This window comes from Rhinoderma darwinii, chromosome 2 (genome assembly GCF_050947455.1).
Source record: "Rhinoderma darwinii isolate aRhiDar2 chromosome 2, aRhiDar2.hap1, whole genome shotgun sequence".
NCBI lineage: Eukaryota > Metazoa > Chordata > Amphibia > Anura > Rhinodermatidae > Rhinoderma > Rhinoderma darwinii.
In genome coordinates, this window is record NC_134688.1 from 327,441,878 (window position 1) to 327,464,010 (window position 22,133).

The window sequence follows — 22,133 nt, forward strand, 5'->3', positions numbered from 1 at the left end:
CATATTATAGAGAAGATCCCACCCTCCAAACCTTCCTGACCAGCAGAAGCACCCCTCAGTATTACTGCCTTTACCAAGGGGACGCTGGTGGGAGAGCTGTTGGAAGTGCTCCTTTGGCTGGTGGCTGACAGGAAGAACTGGCACTCTTTTCCGGCTTGTCTTCATAGGCAGGTTGAACAACAGTGCATTTGATTTTGAAACTTTTAGCCCGCCGAACGGGAATACAGGGAGACCCTGTGACCCTAGTTCTTCATGATGAAAAAAATAAAATTAAAATTCTTGGAAGAGACACTGCTGCTATCAGCAGAAGTGTCTGACTCCTACGACACTAAGCGAAGACAAATAGCTCAGTGTCTGTGGGCAGGGTATATACTGTAGGAGGAGTCCCTTTTTTATTTTATAAAGAGCTTTTTTTGTCCGCAAGCATTTTATCCAGTCGCAGGAAATAACGCCTCCTCCTCCCATTGAAATCATTTTGCCAACAAAACTCAGTGTGAACTAGGCCTTAAACTGTTTTTTTTATACGAAAATACAGAATCCTTTCAAAGAAAATCTTTTTATTCCTGAAGCCAGCATAGTCTCCTCTCTATCTTATGCTACCCTCTTCATGTTCAGCGTACCAGGCTCTCGGAATGCTCCCCAGCCCCTCCCCTCTGAATCACAACTGTAGTAGTTGCCCGATTGACGGCTCTAGCGTCCACTCAGAGTAGAGGGGAGGGGCTGACCATCAAGGGGCGTTGATGGTCACTGGAATGTTAGCACTTGTGATTGCGGGGCCGAGGACTTTAAACCTGGATTTCTCAGCCCGGTACCATTACATTGTTCTTCCCATCTGCTATATATCACAGTCAGTATTTTTAGGGGACAAAACTGCTGACAGATTCCCTTCAAACTAAGGCTCTGTTCACACTAGAGAGAATTGTGTATTTAAGGGAGCCACGACAGCTATGCTAAACCCATATAATAAAAAGAACAGTGATGAATCCCGGCAGATTTTGTTGACTTTTTAGTGGGGTCTAGTATTGTTTACAGCAGAAGTTGCGACTGCACTTTCCTTGCCATATATAAAAATATTACAGAAACCCTGACAAAAAGCATTTTATGCACGTTTGAACAGAGCCTAAATTCTACCAAATCTCTTAAAATATACAATTGTAATATAAAAACGATACCAAAAATGTATAAAACTTAAGTTTAGAAACTCTTGACTACTGGCTACCAAAGGTCGCAATAATGCTTCTACAGAGGTCAATGACCCATGGGAAGGATCCTAAACACTTCAAAATTAGTTTCATGCGTATTCTTATGGATAAGATAATTAATTTTGAGTGGGAGGACGGCACATAGAGGTAATACAAGTACATATGGTGAGGTTCTCAGAACCTCTTTAAACTTTTGTACTGTGCCATCAGTGCAACACTGCTGGGCAGCTCCTAATGAGCTCAGTCAGGCACCTACACAGAGCCTTATTGGCTCACTCTGTGCACCGTGATTAGAAGCCACCGGCGTTTCTGCACTTGCAGCACCTGGAACTTAGAAGGGCCACAAAAGGACAGAGGACTAATCGCCATAAACACAGTGGAGGAGGGAGACAAGTTTCTACTGTGAAGGTTAAAGTCCTCACAGGGGGTAGAGCTTGAGGTAAAAAGGTTGCCAGTCCAGGACAGCCGTGGTACTTTCCCTGTGGAATCAATCCCTTTCTTCTATTGCCTCCTCCTCATTTATCACCCCCCCCAGCCCCTGTGTTTATGTACCCGTGTATAAATTCCAACAGTTTGATCCTCAAGGGTAGTTTGCCCCTCCATGTCTGTTGCTGACCCCATTACCTCCCTGCAGGGGGTTTCTTTATGTCATCCTTGTTCATGTGTGCTTATCTGGATTCACTGGTCGTGGTGAAAAGGAGTTGGTTTTTTTCCCACCCCAAACCGGGGCAAAACCGCATATTTTTTTTTTTTTTTAGAAGATATAGATAATCTATTTTATTTGGAGTGAGCATTTTTTGTGTTTTTTGGAAGGGCTGTATAGTACTACTTACTTACATTACAGTGCTATAACGCGGCGCCCTCAACTACAGATTTGCGCAGTCCAAATAAAATGGATGACTGGGGCAACAGGCGGGGCACACAACTTTTTGACAAGTACCACTGTTCCAGTTCCACTATTTCTGCTTTGACTTTGTTTATTCACATGGCCTTCTGCCCTGACATGTTTCGTGCTTCAAGAAAGGTAGTGTTCCACACACATGTTCAGTGCGGAATATAAAATAGGTTTAGAATTACCTAAACTCGCTATTTACGCATGAACGCATGGTTATCAGTTATAGAAATGCTTTCATACATAAAATAGCAAGTTTTTACAATTCCGGATCATTAAGTATTATTAATTTAATAATGGCCAATTACGTACTCCTCCTTGTTTAAAAACACTCCTCAGAAACGCTAAGAGGATTATTTTTACTCTGCTGGAAAGTATGTAGTGCAACCTTCTGAAGGCTCCTCACCTTTGCCTTGTCTTTGGCTGTTGAGTCACATTCTGTATTTTCAGGCTTATTGATGCGGCTCCATTCACCTCCTTGATCAAAAGTAATTACTGAATAGATTGAGTTGTCTGGAAAAGTAAGGGAATCCATTATACTTTTATACATTGGAAACACTGACACCCTAACAGCCAGCCATGTAAACGCAATAAGCCTCTGCTAACCTTCAGAGAGGACACTGGTAATGAATACTCCACGCAGGGATGTTATATTCGTGAAATCTGTGTCTCCTCCTGTCTTGGTGTACAGATGTCTCTCCAGAGATTTGGAATAAACAACACCTCTATCGTCCGACGTATAAACGGTTCCACATCCTGTATCTACAGGAGAGAAAAAAAAACGGTATTTCAATAAATGGTTTATGTAAAAGATTTTATAAAAAATATCCACTGGATATTTAATATAGATACAGTACATACCCCAGGGGTCAGCAACATTCGGCACTCTAGCGGTTGTGAAACTCGAATTCCCAGCAGGCCCTGAAAGCCTTTGGCTGGAAGAATACATCCTTTGGCAGGTCAAAGCATACTGGGAGTTGTTTCACAACAGCTGGAGTGCCAAACTTTGCTGACCTCTGACATATACTATCAGTGTATACAGTATAATGCAGTTTTACCCTCCTTTTAAAAGGAACTCACTAGCCCAACAGGTCAGAAATGCAGAAGATAAAAAAACGCTAGAAGAACTAAAAGGGGTTTTACACTGGACAATTATCGTGCAGGCAAGCATTTATAGAACGCTGGCTGCCAATAATTGCCCAGTGTAAACTGGGCAGCGATCAGCAGATGAACGAGTAAACGCTCGTTCATCTGCTGATCGTATGGTTTTAAAAAAAGTTAAATATTATCGTCGTCAGCAGCACCTCTCCCTGTGTAAACAGGGACACGCGCTGCCGACATGATAATATGTATGGGGACGAGCGATCGGACTAATGACTGCTCGTCCCCATCCATAGCTAAGCGTGACAGGAGCAAATGAGCTTCTCGTCTCGTTGATCGGCACTCGCGGTATCGGCCACAATCGACCTGTGTAATAGGGGCTATATACAAACACAAAGATGCATTCATTTTAGGCAACATGTTTCTGCGAAAATGGAACTTTAATTGACTTTTAAATCCCGTTCATTAAACCGCTCCCCCCCCAAAAAAATAAATATATATCTACAGCACATAGATTCTTCTCCTTGTAATTCATTATACTTTTACCCACCTCCTTCATCATCTACATGAATAAACACCAGGTCGTTACTGGCTGCCAGTACAGAGTAAAACTGCTCATGTGTAACAGATGGGAGCTGAGCAACGTTCCATGTGTCCCCTTGGTCTTGAGATACATGGATTCTTCTCTTCATTCTGTCCTGTATGATCACAAAGCATATAGGTTACATTAAAAACCTGAATACTCATAAGTAATCTCATTTTCTTCACTTCTGACATCGGGGCCGTACATCTTATCAAATATCTTACCTCTTCCATCACAGAGGCAAGTAGAAACTGACCCCAAAAGCCAAAAGAGTGGACGCGTTCCTTCAGCACATTGAAGGTTTTGCCGAAATCATATGTTCTTTTCATAATTAATGATGAAGCCACTCCAAACCAGTCCGCTTTAAAATTAGACACAAAGGGTTAAGGGTGGATACATACAAAAATAAAAACCGCACACTTTCCACACGATACTTACAACACGATTCATTAGCAGTTGTTGTAGTAAATAAAATCATGTTCCTGGGTCCCCTAAAACATAAAAACAGCCGTTTTAAGGAGCTACAATAAAAATCTGCACGTTACAAATTGGTAGCGATTTGTTTTATTTTAGAATTTCTCACCATTTGGCTGAACAAACAAATGTATGGATTAACTTCCAAGTCTCTCCAAAGTCTTTGGAAATCCACAAGTCATACTGTGTAGAGTATGAAGAAAAGATAAAATAATGATTACTATTTATATTGGTTTTGGAGTGCCTAGAAATGGAGGATTTAACACTTTCCCTGCCAAGGACATATCTCATACATCCTGGCAAGAAGGCACTTCAGTAGTCAAGGACATATCTGATACGTACTTGCTACTAACAGCTGCAACTCAGGCTCGACAACAGCTAGAATCTTAGCTTTCAAACAAGCCCTAGATCGGAGCTCTAGCCGCAGCAGGAGAGGTTTCGAATGATAACAGAATATGCTTGCAGCAAGGGCTGGGCAATCAAATAAAAAAATAATCGAAATTCAGCGCAGTTAAAATCAACGTCATCTTGTGAATTTTCGATTTCATCAATTATTTTCTCCTGGTTTAAACTGCATCTGCATCTTCAGGATGCAGATACAGTTGAATGCAAGGCAATGATGTCATCGCGTCTGTCTGCACCAGGATGAACAGACCAGAGGAGCAGACGGATCTCCTCCACTCAACATTGGAACAGGGTCATACGAGTATGTATATTATTATTTTTATCAGCCACTATTTAGGGCAGCTGTGGGGGAAGTATACAGCGTGGGGACAGCTATGGGGGCATTATACTGTGTGAGGGCAGCTATAGGAGCATTAGACCACGTGGAAGTCAGTTATAGGGGGAAATATATGTCGTGGAGGGCAATTATGGGGGGCATTATACTGTGTGGAGGGCAGTTATGGGGGGCATTATACTGTGTGGAGGGCAGTTATGGGGGCATTATACTGTGTGGAGGGCAGATATGGGGGGGCATTATACTGTGTGGAGGGCAGTTATGAGGGCATTATACTGTGTGGAGGGCAACTATAGGGTCATTATACAGTGTGGAGGGCAACTATAGGGGCATTATATACTGTGTGGGGAGCACTATGGGGGCAATATACTGTGTGTGGGCAGTATCAGGGGATATATTATATACAGTAGTATACAGCAGGCTCAGGGGATAAATATAAATTCAATGGGGTAGCATGCAAATAGAGGGCGTGGCATGTAATAAGGGGTGTGGCCTAAATAATTGTACTCAAGGTTACATGTTCAATTAATAGGGATTTTGATTTAGGTCATAATTGGCCGGCCTTACTTGCAGCTCTTACTGCCACCCATGCAGCTAACGGCTCTAACTCAGGCTGTATTGTAAATAAAGCTGCGATTCTGGGCTTGTTTGAAATCTAAGAATCTCTAGCTACAATCCAGCCGGAGTTATAGCCGGATGACCTGTAGATACAGGCATAAGTGGTATGTGTGAACTCTGCACACGTTGAACTTTTATTTTAAGGATGTGTGGTTGAAAGGTTTTGCTTGGCTCACACTTTTAGCCAAATATAATTTGTGAAGAATTTTTTTGAAAAATATTGGAGTTTAAAACATATAGGCACCATTTTTCAGTAAAAAGCGCAGAGTGGGACTTTGACCCATGAAGTACCAGGTGTCTACTTTCAGAAAGAATATAGGTGTGTGGGGGGTTGGTTAGTATAATGCTTTGTTGTTAGGGTATGTGCACACACACTAATTACGTCCGTAATTGACGGACGTATTTCAGCCGCAAGTAGTGGACCGAACACAGTGCAGGGAGCCGGGCTCCTAGCATCATACTTATGTACGATGCTAGGAGTCCCTGCCTCTCCGTGGAACTACTGTCCCGTACTGAAAACATGATTACAGTACGGGACAGTTGTCCTGCAGCGAGGCAGGGACTCCTAGCATCGTACATAAGTATGATGCTAGGAGCCCGGCTCCCTGCACGGTGTTCGGTCCGGGACTTGCGGCCGAAATACGTCCGTCAATTACGGACGTAATTAGTGTGTGTGCACATACCCTTATTTGTACATGGCAAGTGCCAAAATGGTCCTGGCTACAGGAAGAGCAAAATGCCAAAAAAGCCCTGGCAGCTAATGGGTTTTTTCAGAGAGAGAAAATTGATGGCTATCCTCAGGATAGGAAATCAATATCTGATCTGTGGGAGACTTACTCAGCACATTGATCAGCTGCTTTGAAGGGGCTGTGGTGCTCGTGCGAGCGCTGCATTCTCTCTATTCCTCTTACTTGACACTGCAAAACGCCACCACACTCATAGCGGCGGTTCCCACTATTACAGCTTCCTCCCATTCAAATGAATTCGGAGAAGGCTGCAATACGGTCAACCACCACTACAAGTGTGTGTCAGCATTTGACCAGAATTGAGCAGCATGAGCTATGGAAGGGGAAAGTAGCACTCGCACGGGCGCCGCGGCCCCTTCAAAACTGCTGATTGGCGGGTTGCCGATCCAGTGGTGGCCCTCGTGATGTCACTATAGAGGCGGTTTACTAAAAGCCTGTTAATACCCAGTGTGTGCCTATTCACGATTGGTCCTTTCCCATCTGACTTCACAGCAAGGAGACTTACATGGCGCGTTGAATCAATTTTAAACACATCCCCCCGGCAGCTTTGAGCTACTGTGCGGGATAGTCATTCTTAGCAGTTTGAAACCAGAGTAGAAGACACAGACAAACAGCAGTGGAATCAATGCACCAATATTACAATGATCGATCCGGCTGCAGTCTTTTTTGACTATGTATGCGTGTCCTGAAGTGAAAGCCTCACTGGTAGGACATGTACAAACTATTTCTGTAGAAACAGGGGGCACCAATCAGAGCAAGTAAGTTGAATATCTCGGGATGTAACAATTATTTATTTTTTTAAATCTTCCAATTAAAAGTATTAGGTTTTGTCTAAGGATTAATTTTAGGGACACTCATTTGTAGGACAACCCTTTTAATGCACTTGACTTAGCAATAAATATCAACTCTTTATACAGGTCAATGTATAAAAGTATAATTTTTTTTTTTTTTTTTTTTTAAAGACTGTAGTGCAGTTATTCCAAACCACATTACCAAGGTGAACCCCTGAACTATTACTCTACTTTCAAGGAAAAGTAATTTGCTTTAGGGTGGGTAAAGAATTTTTAAAATATCGCCTCGATAGTTTGCACTCCCCATCGTAAAAATGGAGACATTACCTCGCTTCGGTTTGTGGCTTTTTTTTTTCCACCAAAGCCCAGCATACTCTGCATTTTGCACAATAGCTTTAAATAGGTTTTTATTATGCCTTAAAAACTGCATTTACAAGACTTATGAATAAGGTATCATAACTGCATGTAACTGGCCACAATATAGTCAATTTCTGGAACAAATAAAGCCCTTTGAAGTGGGCAGGAACTTTTATTACATGTTATTTTGGTCAATATATTATGGATAACAGAACTAAAAGCTGGTGGTGGGGGCGCCATCAGTTGGAGAGCCACAGTATGTCTTGACACATAAGGCCAAGTTTGTACAAGCTTCAATAGATGTGCAAATCAGGGGCGGACATACCGCATGTGCAGCCGGTGCAGCTGCACAAGGGCCCCGCGTGGGAAGGGGGCCCGTTCCTCTGCTGGCCGACTCAGTTCTCAGCTGCGCGATGCTGAGGACTGAGACAGAGGCCCGTGGACCACTGGCGTAGCTATAGGGGTCGCAGCGGTCGCAATTGCGACCGGGCCCCGAAGCCAGGGGGGCCCACGGCCCCCCGCACCACATCAATAAAAAGTTACTATAGTAACTCGGGCCGCGGGCCCCTGTTACTATAGTAACATACTTTACTTACCTTCCTGGTTCCGGATCGCAGCGGAGGTCCTGACGTCAGGCGCTGTGCGCAGCGCATGACGTCACAGCGAAATGCCGCCGCGCACAGCATCGAGACTACAGAACTCCCGCCGCGGCCGAAGAGGAAGGTAAGATAGCCCTGACTGGCGGGGTCCGACTCCTGGGACCCGCCAATCAGCTGTTTTGAAGGGGCCGCAGCACTCGTACGAGAGCTGCTCCCCTTCATTCCTGTCACTTCATTCCGGTCACACTGTGAATCCGTGTCGGCGATTCACAGTGTGGGCGAGTAGTGAAATGAAGGGGAAGCAGCTCTCGTACGAGTGCTGCGGCCCCTTCAAAACAGCTGATTTGCGGGTCCCGGGCGACACATCAGCTATTGATGGCCTATCCTGAGGATAGGCCATCAATGTTTAGGGACTGCACAACCCCTAAGCCTACGATGTAGCAGGCTTAGGGGGCCCATGAGACAGGATCACAGATTGTGTGATGCTGTCTGCTGGGCCCTGTATCTAAGCCAATCACATGGTAGGCTTAGATACATGGCCCATGCGTGATCCTGTCTGCTGGGCCCTGTATCTAAGCCTACCACACTGTAGGTTTAGATACAGGGCCCCAGCACACAGTAATCTTATACTGTATAAGATTACTGTCTGCTGGACCCTGTATCTAAGCCTACCTTGTGGTAGGCTTAGATACAGGGTCCCACAGACAGTATCACACATGGGCCCTGTATCTAAGCCTTAGGGTATGTGCACAGACACTAATTACGTCCGTAAGTGACGGATGTATTTCGGCCGCAAGTACCGGACCGAACACACTGCAGGGAGCCGGGCTCCTAGCGTCGTACTTATGTACGACGCTAGGAGTCCCTGCCTCGCTGTGGGACAACTGTCCTGTACTGTAATCATGTTTTCAGTACCGGACAATTGTCCGGCAGCGAGGCAGGGACTCCTAGCGTCGTACATAACTATGATGCTAGGAGCCCGGCTCCCTGCAGTGTGTTCGGTCCGGTACTTGCGGCCGAAATACGTCCGTCAATTCCGGACGTAATTAGTGTGTGTGCACATACCCTAACACACGTGTTACTAATCATTTTTTGTGTGTTTTCTTACAGGTTCGGTCGTTGGACTACGGCGGATTCCAGGACTACTTCGATGACAGCTTTTTTTTTTATTAATAAAATGGTTAATGAGGGTTGTGTTTTTTTTTTTTATTTCAATAAAATATTTTTTCTATGTCTTTGTGGTTTTTTTTAAACTATATTACTACCGCCTTAGTAATGGCCGCCGGCTGATTGACAGCATCCATTGCTAAGGCAGGGCTTAGTGTTAGCCGGTGCAGAGGCTAACACTAACCCCCTTTATTACCCCGGTACCCACCGCCACCAGGGGTGCTGGGAAGAGCCGGGTACGATCCAGTACCTGACCATCTGTAGTGATGGTCGGCCACTGGGGTGGCCGCAGGCTGGTATTATCAGGAGGGGAAAGGCCAGATACAGTGGCCCTTCCTACCCTGGTGATGCTAGGCTGCTGCTGCTTTATTGTATCTGGCTGGTTATGAAAATGGGGGGGACGCCACGTCATTTAAAAAATAATTGGAAAGAACGATGTCGGGTCCCCCCCAATTTTCATAACCAGCCAGATACAACACAGCAGCAGCAGGCAGCATTACAAGGGTGGGAAGGGCCACTGTTTTTGGCCTTCCCCAGCCTAATACTACCAGCCTGCGGCCACCCCGGTGCCTGCCCGTCACTACAGCTGGTCGGGTACTGGTTTGTACCCGGCTCTTCCCAGTACCCCTGGTGGCGGTGGGTACCGGGGTAATAATGGGGGTTAGTGTAGACTCTGCACCGGCTAACATTAAGCCTCGCCTTAGTAATGGAGGTTGTCAATCAGCCAGCGGCCATTACTAAGGCGGTGATAATAAAGTTTAAAAAGATACAAGCACATAGAAATTTTTTTTATTGAAATAAAAACACAACCCTCATTAACCATTTTATTGAGAATAAAAAAAACGCCGTCATTGAAGTCCTCGTATCCGAAGTCCAACAACCGAACCTGTAAAAAAAACACAAACACACAAAAATAATCAGTAACACATAAAGAAGCAAAATTATTATTCTTACCTTTCCTGGGTCCAGCGCTGGAGCCGCAATGTCAGCGAGCTGGGCCCTGTATCTAATCCTATCATGTGTGATACAGTCTGCTGAGCTGTGTATCTAATCCAATCATGTATGATACTGTGCTGGGCCCTATATCTAATCCGATCATGTGTGATACTGTCTGCTGAGCCACTGTATCTAATCCTATCATGTGTGATACTGTCTGCTGAGCCACTGTATCTAATCCTATAATGTGTGGTACTGTCTGCTGAGCCACTGTATCTAATCCTATCATGTGTGATACTGTCTGCTGAGCCACTGTATCTAATCCTATCATGTGTGGTACTGTCTGCTGAGCCACTGTATCTAATCCTATCATGTGTGGTACTGTCTGCTGAGCCACTGTATCTAATCCTATCATGTGTGATACTGTCTGCTGGGCCACTGTATCTAATCCTATCATGTGTGATACTGTCTGCTGAGCTGTGTATCTAATCCTATCATGTGTGATACTGCCTTCTGAGCCACTGTATCTAATCCTATCATGTGTGATACTGTCTGCTCAGCCACTGTATCTAATCCTATCCATAGTTTATAGGGTCGTAGTGCTATAGATATGCTATGCTGTCTCCTATACACACACTTTTTTTTGGGGCGGACACATATGTATTGGGGCTATTTCCCGGACATTTTAAGCCCTGAGGGTATGTTCACACGGCAGCGTCTGTTACGGCTGAAATTACTGTGCTGTTTTCAGGAGAAAACAGCACCGTAATTTCAGCCGTAATGGCATGTGCAGGCGTCTTTTGCTGCGTCCACTACGGAAGTAATTGAAGCTGGTTTTCCATGGAGTCCATGGAAAACGGCTCCATTTACATCTGAAGAAGTGACAGGCAGTTTTTTACGCGCCGCCTTTCGACAGCGGCGCGTAAAAAAAAATGACCATCGGCACAGAACATCGTAAGACCCATTCAAATGAATGGGCAGATGTTTTCCGACGCTTTTGAGCCGCATTTTCGGATGTAATTCAATGCTAAAACGCCCAAATTACGTCCGTAAATAGTGTGTGTGTGAACCCAGCCTTAGTGACGCCCCGGCTGCTAGTGCTGCATTGTTGGGTCACTTAGGAGACCCAGCGATGCAGCTGAAAGCGGACCGTCGGCCATGAGAAGTTTGCGGGGTGGGGGGGGGGGGGCCCTGGCACATTATCTGCACAGGGGCCTTTTGCAGTCTGTGTCCGCCACTGGTGCAAATGGACCCAAAACTAAGGAGTCTACGGAAGTGAATTGGGGGACGATGAACTGTCCTGTCAAACAATGAATTTGCCTAATGAACTCCACACTTTTCGTAAACGATTTTTTTATGCCAAGAATATCAGCCAAGCAAAACTACTACATAATAGTTCTGACATTGAGCCATTATCCCCTTTCATTAACCAGTTGGTTCTCGCTCTCTTGTTTTTGAAGGTGTGTGACAAAAGGCATAATTATGAACTTTCCTTGCTAGAAAGTTCTTTTAATTTTTCATTAAAAAGTTAAATAAAATACATAAAATAACTGACATGTATGCTGATGAGCATCAAGGATTGGGGATCTTCCGTGTTGTAAGACACAGGCCTCAAGGGGTGAAATGGCAAATCTGTTTCAACAAAAGTCTTCGCAAAGTCAGAGGATCTGAAGATACGACCACCAGTGCTCCCTCCTGACACATCCGCTACCAGAACCACCTGGAAATGGTTAAACAATGAAAAAAGGTCTAGAGTCTGTGTAGCATATACTTTCACATTTAAAAATTTAAGAGGGGGGGGGGGGTAAATTTGTCCATGTAGAGAGGGGAATGCTTCTTTGCAAGGAGTTGGGTGGAAGATCATCAGGTGGAAGATAGCCTACAAACATTTTAACCACATGTATATAAAAGAGCATAAATACTATAGATTCTTTTTAAAAGGGAACCGGTCACACTTTGTATACAGTCTCAGCTGCAAGCAGCAAGTTATAGAGCAGAAGAAGCGGAGCAGATTGATATATACGGTAGTTTTGTGGGATAACATTTAGTAGAACATCATGTATTGATCTAAATCTATGCTCATTCTGGGCTCAGGAGTCCAGTGGGCAGTCCTACTGAGGGAACAACAGCCTTTCCGATATGAATGTGCATTCTGAGACAGCGTTCAATCATAGAGTACGAGAGCCCAGTGGACTCCTTAGCAACGATTTAGAACAATACATGAAAATTTACACACACATTGTGAAAGGTATAAAGAAAAGACTGATGATTCTCCTACAGGAGTGGGCACAAAGAGGAAGGAGAAGCAGTCTTTTCTTTATAAAAATTTCCTTCCTTTTAGATCCACTTCTGGTTTTGGCTAAAAGAATAAAATAAAAAAAATGCATCAAAAACTGCATGTGCGATTCTGGCCTCAACGAGGTAGAACAGCCAAAAACATTTATAGACGTCTGATAAGCGGAGGACCCAGCCTAACACCCATTATGCCGGCCGCGGCAGAAACCATTTAGGCTACCTGATCTCTCCATTCTACATGTGACTGGCTGTTTCCATACCTCCCATACAAGAATATGGGAAGCACTCCCCGGAATTTCCTCCTCTTAGCAGCCAACTTGTACAGCAAAACGGGTCAGTGGTCCTCCATTCTCCATACATGTGGCGTTCCGATCGGTGAGCCACAAAAGGTATTTGGCTGAAATAGCCTTTTAAGAATTCGGGTATGTTCACGCGCAGTTTTCAGGCGTAATTCGGGAGTTTTACGCCTCAAATTACGCCTTAAAAAACTCCCCTAATACGCCTACAAACATCTGCCCATTGCTTTCAATGGGAATTACGATGTTCTGTTCCCACGGGGCTTTATTTTATGCGTCGCTGTCAAAATACGGCGCGTAAAATGACGGCTCGTCAAAAGAAGTGCAGGACACTTCTTGGGACGCATTTTGCATTGACTCCATTCAAAAACAGCTCCAAAAAAGTCTGTAAAAAAAATGGCACAAAAAACGAGAGTTGTTAAAAAAAAAAATGTCTGAAAATCAGAAGCTGTTTTCGCCTGAAAACAGCTCCGTATTGTCAGACGTTTTTGTAACTACTCGTGTTTTTCACGGACGTTGTTCACACGCAGTAGCAAAATACGTCTGAAATTACGGAGCGGTTTTCGCCTGAAAACAGCTCATGATTTTCAGACGTTTTTGTAACTACTCTCGTTTTTCGCGGACGTTATTGGAGCGGTTTTTCAATGGAGTCAATGAAAAACGGCTCCAAAAACGTCCCAAGAAGTGACATGCACTTCTTTGACGTGGGCGACTTTTTACGCTCTGTCTTTTGTCAGCAACGCGTAAAAATACACCTCGTGGGAACAGAACATCGTAAAACCCATTGAAAGCAATGGGCAGATATTTGTAGGCGTATTAGAGCAGTTTTTTCAGGCGTAATTCGAGGCGTAAAACTCCCGAATTACGTCTGAAAATAGGCCGTGTAAACATACCCTTACTTTACACCCCTTTAAAAAACGTAAGTACATTTAAAAATATTAAACATAGAGTTAAAATTAATACCAAAACTCACCCTTCCAGAGTTCTCAGGTCCAAGACCCATACCAAACGCGGTGCGGATGTATGTGTTCTTTATGAGAGATGTTATATCCTCAAATGTCTTTCCATAATCCTCGCTGGAATGACAAACAAAATAGTAATAAACCAAGTAATCGGAGTCAATTTCGGAACTATGGATGGCTATGTACCATTTTTTAGCCCAGGGTCACACGCGGTTTTGAAGCAGTTTTTTTTTTTAAATCAAAGCCAGAAGTGGATCAAAAATAAATAAATTTTAAAAAAAAAGGAAGGAAAGGTATAAAGACCCAAACTGATGCATCTCCTTTCTTTTGTGTACACTCCTGTATTTGGCTAAAAGAATAAAAAAAAAAAATCCTGGCGGAAATGTGCTTTATTGCTGGGTTTTTTTTTCGGGCACAAAATGTAAAAGGAACGATACAACCCCTGTAAATGTAGAGCATGCTGACATACATTGTAAAGACTATATACAGGTCCTTCTTAATAAATCAGAATATCATCAAAAAGTTAACTCATATCAGTAATACAATAAGTGAAACTCATTATATAGCATTATACACAGAGTGATCTACTCCCAGCATTTTTTACTTTTAATGTTGATGATTATGGCTAACAGTTAATGAAAACTCAAAATTTAGTGTCTTAGAATATTATAGAAGCGAAATTTCAAAAAAGTTAGTTATTTTTAAAACCAAAAATGTTGGCCTACTGAAAAGTATATGCCCTCAATACTTGGTCGGGGCTCCTTTTGCATGAATTACTGCATCAATGCGGCGTGGCATGGAAGCGATCAGCCTGTGGCACTGCTGAGGTGTTATGGAAGCCCAGGTTGCTTTGATATCTCCCTTCAGCTCGTCTGCATTGTTGGGTCTGGTGTCTCATCTTCCTCTTGACAATACCCCATAGATTCTCTATGGGGTTTAGGTCAGACGAGTTTGCTGGCTCATCAAGCGCAGTGATACTGTAGTTATAAAACCAGGTATTGGTAATTTTGTCAGTGTGGGCAGGTGCCACGCCCTGCTGGAAAATGAAATCAGCATCTCCATAAAGCTTGTCCGCTAAGGGAAGCATGAGGTGCTCTAAAATTTCCTGGTAGAGGGCTGCATTGACTCTGGACTTGACACTAGGGATGCACGATGCATCGAAACTTCGATACGGTTTCAATACTCTGCATCCCCAAACGGTTCGATACCGTTATTTCCTGTATTTCGATACTTAGCTGCGCAGCCGCACAGCTAAGTATAGTAACACATAAATGTATGAGAGCGGGGCTGCGGCTGTGTAATTCAGCCATTGCCCCGCTCCTTAGTCCTGATAACAAGTGCGTACTGTCAGGATGATGAGATGCGGCCAGCGCTGCACTAATGTGCGGCGGCACTGAAGACAGAACATGGCGGGCGCTCTACAAAACACCCCCATGTTCTGTCTTCAGTGCCTGAACCGCTGCTCATTAGTTCAGCGCCGGCCGCATCTCCTCATGCTGACCGCGCACGCACTTCCTGTCAGGAGCGGGGCAATGGCTGTATTACACAGCCGCAGCCCCGCTCTATAACGGCGGAGATCAGGAGACACCTCTCATCTCTGCCGTTATTCCCCTGAATGCTGCCATCAAAGCGGACTGCAGCATTCAGGAGAAAATGAGAAGGGGGATGCCCGATCGAGGGCCATACCATATATGGCCAGACAGCTCAGGGTCTATTGACGGACCCCAGGACTGTCTTACCATATTTCTTGTTGTTAGGGCATACTGAGGTATGTCCTAACAACTGCCTGTGTACAATCCGTCCACAGGCTAATGTACTTGCACATATCTGATATATGTCAGTACATTAAAGTTTCAAAATAAAGTAAAAACAAAGGAATGTTAAATTTAAAAAAAATAAATAAATACACATACACCTTTTTTACAATAAACATTAAAATAAGTCTCAATACATAAAACATACACATATTCAGTATTGGCGCGGCCGTAATAACCTGCGCAACAATTTTTTTTGCATCATTTATGATGTGTACGCTGTAAAAAAATAAAACAAACACTACTTTCTATCACTTATTAATGTGAGGCGCGATGAATTTCACCTCCATGTTCTTCACATTAATAGTAATTAACCCCATCATGTAATTCACACATTAACCCATTATGACTGAGAAACATGATGGGATTAATTACTATTAATGTGAGGCACAATCAAAATTCATCACACCTCGCGCTTACATCAGAAAACGGAAGAACTTTTTTTTTTATTACTGTTGGCAAAGTATTGAAATCGCAATACTAAACGAAGTATTGGTATCGAAGTCCAAATTCTGGTATCGTGACATCCCTACTTGACACAGTGCTATACCTATATGGAGAGCACCAAAAAATTGTTTTTATTGAATCATAATCCCCAAGAATATGTATAATAAGTATATGTCCATATTGGTATATAATATCTGGAGGGGAAAGGGCATACAAGCCCATAAAAAGCATTGTAGGAATGATGGAACGCCCGCTAAATGGAACAAAAAACCTAAAGATCGAAGTCTGAACACAATTCCAATTTTTAAAGATGATTGCCACAGTGTGGATGGACACCAGACAGTGATGTGCACAGATATGATGCACAAAATATATATAAAGATGGTACTGTATGAATAATGGAGGGGCAGGACTGTAATACATAACACATTGCATCTAGCTAGATGTGTGAATTGGATCACAGAAGACCAAGAGAACCTGCTTCCCAAGTATTGATTGAAACTAGACATAGAGTGTAGTCACAGCAACCGGATGTATGCAAATGAATGATTGAACATATGAACATGGTAAGGTTTAAACGATGAATGCAAGTGTGCCTATATCATATTATCTTTGCATAATGCATTAGAGCTTCTTACCCATGTCACGATCCACACGGTCTGGCATCAACCCCGACGCGCGTTTCGGCCCGGAAGCCTTCGTCTGGGGGGTGGTGTCAGAGGAGAACAGAAAGCCACTTAAACCTCCCTAGGCCAATCACAGATGAGAAACTCACCTGTGACTTATCAGAATCGATTGATTGAATGTTATGCAGCCTGCAGCAATCCAGTCCAGCGTGTCAACATCCGGGGCGCGGCACCAGAAGCGGAAGACGCTGACCACGTGTTCCGCAATCCAGTCCAGCCGAGGATGCAGATACCCGGACTGTAAAGCCGCGCATGCACACCAGGAGAAACTACAGTAGCCAAAAGTGGCACCATTACGTTTATACAAGCCATAGTTAGTATTGTGCACACCTCAGTACATACATCAGAGTTTAAAACAAAAAGACATTATGGAGATCATAGTTGAGGTTATGCACAGATAAATACATATATCAGGGATAAGAAAAAAGTTTCTTTACATATGAATATTGTCTGTCCCTATCCTTCCCCTATAACCAATATCAAGGATGATGCTGCATACAGATGTTATATACAAAGTCCGAACAAATTAATACAATACAAAAATTACATTTACAGAAACATTTTTTGGGTTAGATAATTCGTTAAACAAAGAATCAATGGACAATGTGTATATTATAAGAAGTATACATATAGGTGTATCCACATACATATATGTAACGTAATCAAAAAACCAAGTGATGCGTGCAAAAAATTACAAATAAATAATGAAATATATAATGATGAATAATAACAATATATGTAATATTTTTTATTAAAGAGATGAAAATATAAAATTTAAATTTATTCATATATGTGTAAGAAGTACTGATAACATTTTTTAATTTTAATAGATGTGCACTAATTAAAAGAATGTTTATGTAAAGGATTGTTGATGGATAGGAAAAATATTAATAAAGAAATATATGTAATATATATATATATATATATATATATATAACAAACTTAAGAGACATGATGTAATGCAGGTAGGTATAGAAACGTGTCAGACTACCGCAGATTATGGTTTATATAGAAAAAAAAGCTTATTGACAACTTGACAATCAAACAGGCAACCAATTGAATGTCTGTCTCAATGATTGGCGTGATCTTGCATAGTTAACGGTGTACTTGTATCTGTGATACTAATTAATGAATCTAAAATATAAAAGTATATATATATATATATATATATATATATATATATCTGTTAAGAAACTATATATGTGTAATAAAAGAAAAACATATAATAATGAATAAAAAATGAAATTTGTGTTTATTCATATGGGTGAAAAACCAAAACAAGAACACAGAAAGGCATGTGCCAAAAGCACAATTTGCAAAACTAAAAAATTAATTAAAAAGTAAAAAAAAAATAAAAATATATATATATATAGCGTGTGACTATAAATAAAAAATGATGTGCACTTATACCAGGTGTATAAGGGGTGTATAAGACTAATGTATATCCCTATTGTGTGTGAATATATGCAAACCAATGATATGTGTAAGAAAAATAATAAAAACGTGTGTGTGTGTATATATATATATATATATATATATATATATATATATAAATAAAAAAAAGATATATATTTTCCCGTTTACAGTATTTCTATCAAACCAGTAAACAGCACTGGATTTAAAGTGCATGTGATGATATAAATTAGTACATGTTAGCCACCGCATGACCATACAAGATCAAAGCAGATCAATGGCAATAACATAGGTAGACAAATGGTAGAGATTTGTGCATAGATGCTATATGTCTGTGCATATGTAGATAAACACCAACAAGATAAGCACATAAGATGCGTCCCCTGATAGGCTGCTTGAAGGTTGGATGAAAGGTTATTTATAGGCTCGGAGAGACATCAAATTAGTAGGTCACAACAAATTCATAAGTATATTGGGTGGCAATCTGTTTTATATAACACAGTGGACAAACACCAGCAGATGACATGGCTCCCCAAAACATCACTGACTGTGGGAACTTCATACTGGACCGCAGGCAACTTGGATTGATGCCTCTCCACTCTTCCTCCAGACTCTGGGACCTCGATTTCCAAATAAAGTGCAAAATTTACTCTCACCTGAAAACAGGACTTTGGACCACTGAGCAACAGACCAGTCCTTTTTCTCCTTAGCCCAGGTGAGACGTTTTGGACGTGCGTGTGCGTGTGCGTGCGTGCGTGTGTCAACCGGGCGTTTTTTTTTCGTTATGTCCAACTTGGCGTGTATTGTGTTTTTAACTGGGCGTGTTTACGTGTATGACGCTGACCAATCAGTGACCAGTCAGCATCATACACTCATCTCCATTGATTTACACAGCAGCGATGTGCAGCCACATAAACAGAGATTAACGTTAATCAAGTGTCCTGATAATGAATACACATGACCTCCAGCCTGGACGTCATGTGTATTCAGAATCCTGACACTTTGACTCTTCTCTGAGATTTCTAGCAAGGGAAACGAAATCTCGCGAGGTTACGGAGGTAAACGAGATTTCGTTTCCCTTGATGGAAATCTCACAGAAAAGATTCAGAAGTGTCAGGATTCTGAATAGACATGACGTCCAGGCTGGATGATCATGTGTATTCATTATCAGGACACTTGATTAACGTTAATCTCGGTTTATGTGGCTGCACATCGCTGCTGTCTAAATGAATGGAGAGGAGTGTATGACGCTGACTGGTCAGTGTCATACACGTTAAAAACACAATACACGCCCAGTTGGACATAACGAGAGAAAAAAACGTCCAGTTGTCCATTTCAAACCTCATTTGCATAAATATAAAATAGCTCATAACTTGGCCAAAAATTAACGTTTTAAAAACAAAACAAAAAAACTTTACTGTTATCAGCATTGCAGCGCCGATCACATGCAATAGGAGATAGGGATTTGAGAATCTGGTGACAGAGCCTCTTTAACCGTTTACGTGTTTCACAGGAATTAAAGCAAAGTGGACGTAAAATTGACAAATTTCATAATTTTTTTTTAGAAAATAGATTTTTTTCTGTAACAGAAGGTTTTACCAGAGAAACGCAACTCAATATTGTCCAGATTCTGCAGTTTTTATAAATATCCCACATGTTGCCCTAGTGTGGTAATGGACTGAAGCACCGGCCTCAGAAGCAAAAAGGAGCACCAAGTGGATTTTAGGGCCTTATTTACACTAACGCTGCGCATCTGAGACATGAAAAACGGCAGATTTTCACGTCCAAGGTGCATCCGTGCTCAGCGCTGCGGGACGCGTTGTCACGCATCCCCCATAGTGGAGAGTCTATGGAGGGATGCATGATGCGCAAAAAGAACGGACATGTCCTATTTTCGTACGGACCCTTCACACGGTCCGTTGAAACAACGGCTGTGTGAACGGCCATATTGAATTACATAGATCCGTGGGACGGCCGCTGTTTCAACGGCCGTCCCACGGACGTTTGACACGTTCGTGTAAATAAGGCCTTAGAATATATTTTAGGCACCATATCAGGTTTGAAGAGGCATTTGGTGGCCAAAACAGTAGAGACACCCCCAAAAACACACTATTTAGCAAACTGCACCCCTAAAAGAACTTTATCAAGGGGTTTATTGAGCACTTTGACCCCACAGGTTTTTTGCGGAATGTAGTGGAATTAGGCCATAAAAAGAAAAAAAAAAAATTTCCAATAAAAGTATAGAAATTATTAATTTTGACAAGGCATAAAAGGAGAAAAAGCACTCCAACATTTGTAAAGAAATTTCTCCCAAATTCGGCAATACCCCACATGTGGTCATAAACTGCTCTCTGGACACACGGCAGGGCTCAGAACGGCAGGAACGCTATTTGGCGTACAGATATTGCTGGATTGGTCTTTGGGTGCTATGTCGCATTTGCAAAACTCCTGAGGTACCAGAGTACAGTGGAAAGCCCCCAAGAAGTGACCCCATTTTGGAAACTACACCCCTCGAAGGCATTCATCATCATCATCATCTGGACATACGACATGCGCATTTGAGGTCTATTTTCGTGATTTTCACAGCATTGGCCCACAATTGCAGGGCTCGGAGGTCAAACAAACCCCCAAGAAGTGATCCCTATTTTGGAAACTCCACCCCTTAAGGCATTTTAAGGGGTGTATTGAGCATTTTGATCCCACAGGTGTTTTTCATTAGAAATTAATTAACACTTTCAGGATTGAGACGTTTTTCACTTTCTTGCCTTCCAAGAGCCATAAAGTTTTTATTTTTTTATCAATAGTGTGGTGAGGGGGGCTTATTTTTTGCGGGAGGAGTTGTAGTTTCTATTGGTACCATTTAAAGTACCATATAATGTACTCGGAAACTGAAAAAAAATAAAAATTGGGAGGCTGAATTTGGAAAACATTTTTTGGGGGTTTCGTTTTTACTGTGTTCACCGTGCGAGTTAAAGAATGGTATTATTGCAATCGCTCTGACTTTTACAGATGCTTCGACATTTTTTTTTTTTTACACATTTTATTCGTCCCACTAGGGGACTTGAACCAGCGCTCGTTAGCACAAAACACTGCAATACTAATGTATTGCAGTATATTGTAATTTTTCCAGGCTTCTTTAACAGCACGATCGCTGTTCCGGTCCGTTCGTTCCGGGTGTCAGCTGCAATACACAGCAGACACCAATATCGAATGGTGCAGGCTCAGCATGTGAGCCCGCTCCATACATCACCCCCCATACCACAACATACTATTAAGTATTGGTGTGCGATGGGGTTAAAGCGCAGCGGACGTTGCAAAGTGAAAATTGCAATTTTCCACTGATATGCCATTTTAGTGCACAATATGTGGTGTCCAGTTTGTGCCACTGAGGACAAATACCTCAAACTGTTAAGCAGGTTCTCCCGGGTATGACAATGCCATATATGTGGACGTAAACTGCTGTTTGGGCACACTGTAAGGTTCAGAAGGGAGGGAGCGGCATTTGGCTTTTAGATCACAGACTTTGCTCGCTAGTAGTTGAGTTTGGGGTATTGCTGGTATTTCCGTTTATAATATGGGGGCATATGTAATCTGTGCGGAGTACATCAGGGCATAAAGAGGGTATAATAATATGGTAAATAAATATTAGAACACAGATGTGTGGTCAGTGTCACACTCATAAACGGTGCCCAATCTAATCCGCTTATGGAACAGACTTCACATTTTGTGTCACCATAAGGCCTCGTTTACACGAGCGTGATATACGTCCGTGCGACGCGCGTGCTTTTCACACGTGTCGTACGGACCTATGTACATCTATGGGAGCATGCAGACAGTCCGTGAGTTTTGCTCAGCGTGAGTACGCTGAAAAAAAAACTTGCGACATGTCCTATATTTGTGCGCTGTTCGCACATCACGCACCCATTGAAGTCAATGGGTGCGTGAAAATCACGCAGGTCACACAGAAGCACTTCCGTGGGATGCGCGTGATTCGCGCAACAGCTGTCAAACTCTG

At 42.5% G+C, this 22,133-nt stretch overlaps 1 protein-coding gene across 1 annotated transcript in view; it reads right to left on the reverse strand.

Moving 5' to 3' along the window:
- Nucleotides 1-22,133, reverse strand: part of SORT1 (sortilin 1) — a 72,887-nt gene that overhangs the window by 31,600 nt on the left and 19,154 nt on the right. Inside the window, exons 4-11 of the mRNA XM_075853636.1 lie at nucleotides 13,770-13,872; nucleotides 11,761-11,925; nucleotides 4,362-4,435; nucleotides 4,217-4,269; nucleotides 4,003-4,139; nucleotides 3,746-3,893; nucleotides 2,701-2,856; nucleotides 2,501-2,607 (exon numbers count right to left, since the gene is read on the reverse strand). Of these exons, the coding sequence (XP_075709751.1) occupies nucleotides 2,501-2,607; nucleotides 2,701-2,856; nucleotides 3,746-3,893; nucleotides 4,003-4,139; nucleotides 4,217-4,269; nucleotides 4,362-4,435; nucleotides 11,761-11,925; nucleotides 13,770-13,872 (943 nt within the window). The remainder of the gene's footprint in view (nucleotides 1-2,500; nucleotides 2,608-2,700; nucleotides 2,857-3,745; nucleotides 3,894-4,002; nucleotides 4,140-4,216; nucleotides 4,270-4,361; nucleotides 4,436-11,760; nucleotides 11,926-13,769; nucleotides 13,873-22,133) is intronic.